Below are 8,105 nucleotides of genomic sequence, written 5' to 3'. Positions count from 1 at the left end.
GGTGTAAAGAAGATTAATAGGTTGAAAATCTCTTAAATTTGAGTTAGCGTTGATAGATTATGTCCTTAGGACTAGAAATTGATCTAACCATTTTCAAAATATAGAGTTTTAGATTAGATTAGAGGGTACAACTAGTGGGTTTGAATTCCAAAGTATTTGTTACAAGAATAATTAATTTTATTAGATGATTTAACCTTCGAAAATGTGAAGAAAAAGAAAAATTCTACGCCATAACTTACTTGTTGCAGCGGTTTGGCGCCCAAGTAACCTAAGTTTTCTTAACTAATTAGTTTAGACCTATTTCTAATTGCATGATATTTTGTAGATTGACAGAATATTTTATGTCTAGGACTTCGAGCATAGAGTTTGGATGGTTAAAGGTTGTTGTTTATTGATGTTAAGGTGGGAAAGATGATAACTAAGGGGTGATTCTCTATTTCTTGATTTTTAATCTTGAGTTTTCGTGTTGGGGTTGTTTTTGTGGTAAATGTAAAGTTAAGTGTTATGAAATTGTTGGGCTATAGACATTTCTTGGACTTGCGGTGATCAAGGTGAGCTCATGTGTACTCATAATGGGGTCTAGTATTTGGGCCATTGATATATTGGTATGATTATTTTTCCCAATATATGTATGCATGTTTATTGTTATTTGTCTCACTTGTGGTAATCAAGGGGAACTCATGTATACTCATATTGAGGCCTAGTATTTAGGCTATTGATATATTGATATGGTTTGTGTTGTCCAATATATGTATGTATGCATGTTTACTGTTATTTGTCTCACTTGTGTAAAACATCATGGGGAAGACATAGAAAACATATGAAATGGCATCACGTTGATAATTTTATGCATGTTTACTGTTATTTATTTCTCCATGAGAGGATCGGATATGTGCATTTATGACCATATGGGACATGTTTTATGCATTATTGATTGATTTAATGATATTGTGATTGCGAGTCTATGTATTCGTAATTATTGTTATATGTGTTGGCATGTGTTCACGGCATTGTGGTTGTGCAGATGATTTCACGGGTGAGGACTAGGAGTTCGGGCTACGGTATATTTGGAGTTCGGTTATATATTGTTTGTTCGTTAAATTGTGGTTACTAGGTCAAGCTGATGGTCGAAGGTCCATTGCATGGTTAAGTGTAGGGACTGGTTATGATTGTTTGGTGGTTAAAACACATCTAAAAATAGGAATTTGAGGTAAGATCACCGAATTTATCTAAGTCATCGATTTCAGATATTGGTCTAAAGGGGACGGATAGTAAATTGGTTAACAGAGTTAATAATTGTCTTGTATTCGAAAATCTCTATAAGATAGAGGGATTAAGTTATGATTTGATAGTAGGATGTCATCAAAGGTAGGCATGATAAGCCTTAGGGTGGCATATCAGGTGCTTGGGAAGCGTTATAGTGCATCAAAGGTAGGATTGGAAAGTCTTAGGGTAGCATAAAGGGTAGGATTGGGAATCTTAGAATGGTAAGAGGGTTGAATATTTAATGATAGAGTTGGCAGGAGAATAAGATAGGAAGTTGGGATCAGAGTGTACTTGTTTATGGGTATCATACCTAGGATGGTGAAAGCATGTGCATAGAGACTTGGGGTGGTGTAACTTTCATATTGCATGTTCCTTTCTTAATGCTTACTTTATATTATGTGGTAGGTTCAGGTTGGCCGATGATGCATACTAGTATGTGTTGTTTGTACTGATACAACTCTTACTATGTCACTTGGCATAGTCTGGTTGGAGAAATTCAATGATGTTTCATAGATGATGACGATGATGATCTCTGACAGCTTCTACTCCTCTTTCTTTATAGTGAGAGTTGTGTCTTATTTCTTTTATAAACTGTATTCTAAGAAGCTCTTGTACCTTTTTAGACTAGTTCCTTGGGTGTGTGAGTATGTTTTCTTAGCAACTTTGGAGGTTTAAATCTATTTATGGTAATTTCATAATTATTTAGAGTGTTAGCTTCTGATTTATTTATTTTTCCGCATTGTTATAACCGATTTGGGGGTTGAGGGTTCTTTATCTAGGTAGTAGAGTAGGTGCACGCATGACTTGGTAAATTGGATCGTGACATAGGTACACAATGATTAATATAAACAGATATTTTAAAAACATACAATATAAAATAAATTATTTTAAAATTTGTGATAATTAAAGAAACAATAACTTTCTTAAAAAATGCGAGTTATATAACCTTTTTCTTTTTGGTCTAATGGGATTTGGGTTTGATTTATATAAGAGAGAATTCATGGATATATGTACAAATTTAATATATTTCAAAACGCATTCATACAAAATGAAAAGTACTTTTAGATTAAAGTTACTTACGCATTGATAAATAATTATTTGTATTACGTATTTATCGTATCATCTATAAAGTTTAATCTGTATAGTCTAATCTTATCTTCCTATTCAAGGGCCAAAAAATTATTCTTTTTAAAGATTTCAGAATTATGCAGAGTGTCGATTTTATTGCAGGTTAAAATAAACATGTGTGATATATGGTGTGGATGGAGCTAAGACTAAAGAGTCCATCTGATATTGATGTCTTAACAGTTGACACTCAACGTGCGCTCTTTTCCACTAACTTTTTCCGAACTTTTGTCCAAGCATAATTTTGAACTAATTATATATGATTACAAATGTGAAATTTCACTGGTCATTATTGTTGTTGTATATATGACTATAAGGATATATATAATTTTGAACAAAAAATAAATTAGCAAATTCATTAGTCTCAGTATTCCCTTTCTCCTAATTTCCCCCTTGTCCGATATAATTAAAAAAATATTTTTTTTTAAAAAAAGTGGACCCTTTTAACGCCAAGAGGTATAGTTGGAGTGAAAAATTAAATAAAACACGTCTTTATTAATTTATATAACTTTGTTATCTGACTCTCTTAATGACGGAGTAGTAACGTAGCGTCACGTAACGTAAGCATCCTTTTTTCCTAACTCCCACCTTCCTCTTTCCCACCGTTTCTTCGTCAGCCTAGTATTTCTCTTTCTGCCTTTGCTTGTTCCTCTTTTCTCCTCTGCTTCAAGGTACTCCAAGATTCCATTTTATTTTATTCATACTTTAATATATAGTCCATCTCTTTCTATAAATTTATAAATATAGTGAGTGGATGAAACAGGATAGAGATTAATTGCTCATCAGATGGCAGATAACAGCACAACTGAAGAGTTTGATGTTTCTTCGCAGGTACTAATTCAAATTATATTACTTTTTCTCTTTCTCCATTCAAAGGGAAATCCTTTGACCTTTTTGGGTCACGAACATGTCTCTTGTTTCATCAATTATATACAAAAGCCATGAATTAACAAATATTAGCTACTCCGGTTTCAATAAACGTGATACCATTTTGCTTTTTAAATCGTCCCCTAAATACTGATATTTTTTTGACAATTATTTGATGACACTATTTTTGGTTTATTCTTATTGGGTTCTTCTTAACTCTTTATTATGAATTTTTTAAAAATTAAAAGTAAGCACTAAAATGATTTTAATAAGGGTAACTTGATGAGCCTAACAAAATTATCCTTATTTTAAAATTTTTATACCAAGTCGAATAATACAACATAAATTGAACGGGGAGAATACCTTTTAATTTCTCTGGTGTAAGGTTTACACAGCATTGCAACTTTAACTAATTTGAAACTGAAATATATCTAATCGGTTGATATATATGCATAAATCGTTCAAATGAAATTAAAGGTGCATAAACGAGGAAATAGTATCTTTTCCCCCCTTATAATTTAATAGAAAAAAATTATTTTTAAAGATTTTTTGCTGTGTGAAAATAATTTTTTTTTTATAAAAGTAAAATTTAAAATAAATTCTTAAAAGATTAAAAAACCATATCTTCCGACCTATATACTTAGGTCTATTCTGTAGTACGAGAGAATTTTAGAGGTGAGGGGCAATTAGATTTCAATTTAAGTTAATTGTGAACAATGTATAGCGTTTTCTTATATTTATTAATTTCTTTAATAAAAAGTATGAAAAGAGTAAAGATGAATGTAGCGTGTGTGTTATTGGGCCGAACATACGTAATCGATAGTTATATATGAAATGCAAATTGGGTAGCCGAGTCTGGAGGAAAAAAAAAGGCTTAAACCTTAGCTTGTTGTGCGATTAACTTTTCTCTCGTCTTCCAATTAAAGTTAATAAATAATAGTAGTATATTTATATTTTTTATAAAACAATAATCACATAGAAGATGGATATATTTAAGAAATTTGGATCAGTAAACATGCAAGAATTCAAGGGTCGAAAGATTTAATGATTTAATATATTAATCTTGTAAGGTTAAAATCACTATTAAATAAGAGTAATTAATTGTTCAGTTCGATTTGAATTATGTGCCTTTTTTTTCCCCTTCCAATTCTGCAATATTTGGTTACTACTTTTCAAAACAATATTTTCATTCAAAATCTAGACACTTTTTATTATTATTAAAGATTTGAAGCACGTCATTTAATCAAGGTTCCTCTCAAATGATGTAGTAATATAAAACATATATGAGTTTACTAACATTTTTTCTCTCTCTAAAAATGGTGTTTTTCTTTCGTGTGATTATTATATCTTTTCACAAGTACCAAACATGATTAGAAAAGAATTAAGTAAATAAGACAAAGAAGGATCATGTGTTGATAGATTAGGATTGGGCACAAATCATACTATATTTTAATTATCTGCATTATATTAGCAATATGACCCGATTTCACATATATTATTTGGTTCCATAAGATATTCTTTGTAATTTTGGTAATGTGGTCCAAAAGGATATCTTCAGACATTTTATTTTATTTTTATGAAAAAGAATAAGCATAAATATGATGTAGATATGTGGGGTTGAAGGGGCAAAGCAATCACGTGCAACCTGCTCTAGGGGATCACAAAAGAGTGGTCTCTAAAAGCTATATGCTTTCTGATTTTAGATTTATCTTTGTAAACATTTGAGCCACTCATAATTTAGATTCAATTATTTGAAATGTGTCGGCACTAACTTAAGTGCAAATTAAGCTATTTAAATAGGATGTTTAGTGAAATTGACTTTAGTTTGAATCAGAAGATTCTTTTTATTAATGAATTATCGTTTTACAAATAGTAAACAAGTTGGACACATAATTTTATACTAGGGTGTACATGGATCGAGTTGGTTCGGATTTTTTACAAATCAAATCAAATCATTTGTGTCGGGTTATTAAATCTATAAATCAAACCAAACCAATAAAAGTCGGGTTTTTCGATATCAATTTTTCTCGGGTTTTTCGGTTTTTTTTGGATTTTTTTTTGGGTTTCTCGGGTTTTTCATAGTATCTAATAAAAAACACAGAGCAATGCTTCTTAAAAAGAGTTCTAGTACAAAATATCAACATATAAGATGGAGGCAGAACACTGTTTGAAGTTTTAACTTTATAATATAATTTTATAAAATGAGTTTTTTTTGTATATTATTTAGATGAGTTTCTCAAGTCCAAATCTAAATGTAAGAAAGAAAACAAAAATTATGAAAAATTTTAAAAAAATATTTATAAATTATATTTTAATAAATATTTTTATGTATAACATAATTTAAAAATAGTATATCTATAATCGGGTCGGTTTGGGTTCGGTTTGACTTTTTTTAGTTAAAACCAAACCAACCCTATAATGGTCGGATTTTTTTTCCAAACATCAAATCAAGTCAAACCAAACCACTAGTCGTTTTTTTTTTTCCGATTTGGTTCAATTTGTCGATTTGGTGCGATTTATCGATTTGCCCTGTACAGCCCTATTTTATACTATTAACTAAATGATGAATTATATTTGGTCGTAAAAAAAGAATTTTATTTGGTCATCTAGGTAACTAGACTTAAATATAATTAGAAAATGTCTATGAAGTACTCCTACTTTTTATTTGATTAGTCTTTGAAAGTTTTTGCTCTATTTGGGATTTTCATAGCGCATCACAAATCAATTGATTTTAATAAACATTTATTGTTCAAAAATATGTTTTGAAAAAGTCATTTACGAAATTAGCCGTTTGTATTTTGCTAAATTATTTGAAAAGTATTTTTGTTAGTAATGTCTTGCCAAGATTAAGAGTTTTTTAATATTTAAAAAATTAAGAAAAAGAAAGATACTAATTTTAATTTGATAAATATGAATTATTATTTTGGATAAAAGGATATATTTATATATAGTTAAACTTTGACATTACATCGTCACTGTTTCATATAGATATTTTTATTATAAAAAAAATAAAAACACTTATATTTTGGAGAAACTATTTTTTTTCAATTTATATTTAGAAGTTAAAAAGCAATATTTATTACTATTCAAAAACACTTATTTCTTCGTTAAAAGGTTCGATCAAACATCTTCATTTTCCAAAATAGATATTTATAACTTTTCAGAAACTGGTCCAATAAGCTATTCATCCATTTTCCATTCTCTCTACACTATGATTTAATCAGAATAATACAGTTAGGAAAAAGACAAATTAGATTGCCACATGGGGTTCTGTGCCTGGTCCCATTGAACTTTTCCCTTGTTTAAAATTGTTTCTCGAAATGTCAAATCAAGTCAAATGTTAGGTAAACACAAGTTTTGAAAGTTTCTTTTAGGCAACCACTAAATAGATAGTCAAATGTTAGTAATTGATTTATGTAGAGTTAGGTGTCTGCTTCTGATTTTAATTTTATATTAAGTCGTTAATTTCCTGACTCAACCTTTGATTGTTTGGTATAATTGGTATTGCTTCCAACTTTTGTAGACTACTTCAACTGGTAACAAATATGGAGGACTTGTGCCAAAGAAGAAGCCTTTGATTTCAAAGGCAAGTTTTATATATTTTTTTCTTTAATAATGTTTAAGAAAAAAAATCTTTTTGCCTAAAAAATTTATTCACTACCACTTATAATGTTGTGGATGCAGGATCATGAACGTGCCTTCTTTGATTCTGCAGACTGGGCTCTATGCAAGGTAGACATATAAACTAAAGCGCAAGTTACACATTTGGTCGGTCAACTCAAAAAAATTACGTTGGCTAGTCAAATATATAATAAATAATAAATAATACTTTTTTGTATTACTCACTAATATATTAAAGGACAGCTATTTATATCAGTTCTTCTTAATTTTTAATCTCTAATTATTCCGGCATGAAACTTCAGTATCCTTTTAGCTTTTTTGTAATGTTGGTACTTTTCATATGGATACAGCAAGGTGCAGGAGTTGATCAAAAATCAACAGTGGCTATAGAAACATTGCGTCCCAAATTGCAGGTAGTTTCAACCCTTGGACATACTATTGTGAATCATTTTTTTTTAAAAAAAAACAAATTATTATACTTATGGTTATTATTACCAACTTCATTTACAAGTAATTTAAAAGTGAGAATATATTATTGGAAATGGAACAGAGAACAGCTCATCAACAACTGCCTCCTCGAAGACCTGCTTGTACATCTTGACTCAAATGTTGGACCTCTGCCACTTCAAAATGCTGGTTTTGTTATGTTCTTTGCTGGCTAAGTAGATAATATGTCACCATAAATACATGTGTTGTTATATATTGTTAACTAAGGTCCTCTCTTCAATATGGGGTTTGGATGTAATCACCAATAGTTCTTTTAAGACTTTCATTGGTTGAGCATTTCAAAATTATTATTTTTCCTCTTTCCAGAGTCTCCAATTGTATTGTTTTTTTTGGTTTGTAATTGCTAATACTTATATTCATCAAAAATCAGCGAAGCATTGTTTGGGCCGCCAATGGCCTGATTGGCAGGATAGAATTAGAGTATCTAAATGGTTTTTTTTAGCTAAACAATATATATTAGCCTCATAATTACCACTTATAATAGTAAAATATGCTTTATCGCATAACTTTTTTAACAATCTGTCTACTTCTTTCTCTCTCCCACTCTCTCATTCTTCTCTTTCCTTCCGTTTCTCTCTCTCTCCTTCTCTTTTCTTCCATTTCTCACTCTCTTTTAAATTTTTAATTATTTTAATTTAAAACTTGATTTTGGATTGGATATTATTACAAACAATTGAGAATATCTTTGGAACTTATATCTTAATGTTTAAGGATATTTA

The 8,105-nt window shown here is 29.8% G+C and overlaps 1 protein-coding gene across 2 annotated transcripts; it reads left to right on the top strand.

The window, feature by feature from the left end:
- The first annotated feature begins 2,910 nt into the window (after positions 1-2,910).
- LOC129887343 (uncharacterized) lies at positions 2,911-7,801 on the top strand. Of its 2 annotated transcripts, none has more exons than XM_055962407.1 (6): positions 2,911-3,062; positions 3,155-3,222; positions 6,782-6,844; positions 6,943-6,990; positions 7,230-7,292; positions 7,430-7,801. In XM_055962407.1, exons 2-6 carry the CDS (start codon positions 3,178-3,180, stop codon positions 7,478-7,480), a joined length of 270 nt encoding a protein of 89 aa, XP_055818382.1. In that variant the 5' UTR covers positions 2,911-3,062; positions 3,155-3,177; the 3' UTR covers positions 7,481-7,801. The 2 variants fall into 2 exon arrangements, with proteins under 2 accessions (XP_055818382.1, XP_055818383.1); XM_055962408.1 differs by having other exon boundaries at positions 2,920-3,062; positions 3,139-3,222.
- Positions 7,802-8,105: the final 304 nt, after the last annotated feature.

This window comes from Solanum dulcamara, chromosome 4, assembly GCF_947179165.1.
Source record: "Solanum dulcamara chromosome 4, daSolDulc1.2, whole genome shotgun sequence".
NCBI lineage: Eukaryota > Viridiplantae > Streptophyta > Magnoliopsida > Solanales > Solanaceae > Solanum > Solanum dulcamara.
The sequence above is the reverse complement of the archived record's forward strand: the minus strand, read 5'-3'. Positions and strand labels throughout refer to the sequence as shown.

Coding starts and splice junctions, on each gene's coding strand:
- LOC129887343 (XM_055962407.1), top strand. CDS start 3,178: ATGGCAGATAACAGCACAACTGAAGAGTTTGATGTTTCTTCGCAG. Junction 6,845..6,942: donor AGAAGCCTTTGATTTCAAAG/GCAAGTTTTATA, acceptor TTGTGGATGCAG/GATCATGAACGTGCCTTCTT. Junction 6,991..7,229: donor CAGACTGGGCTCTATGCAAG/GTAGACATATAA, acceptor ATATGGATACAG/CAAGGTGCAGGAGTTGATCA.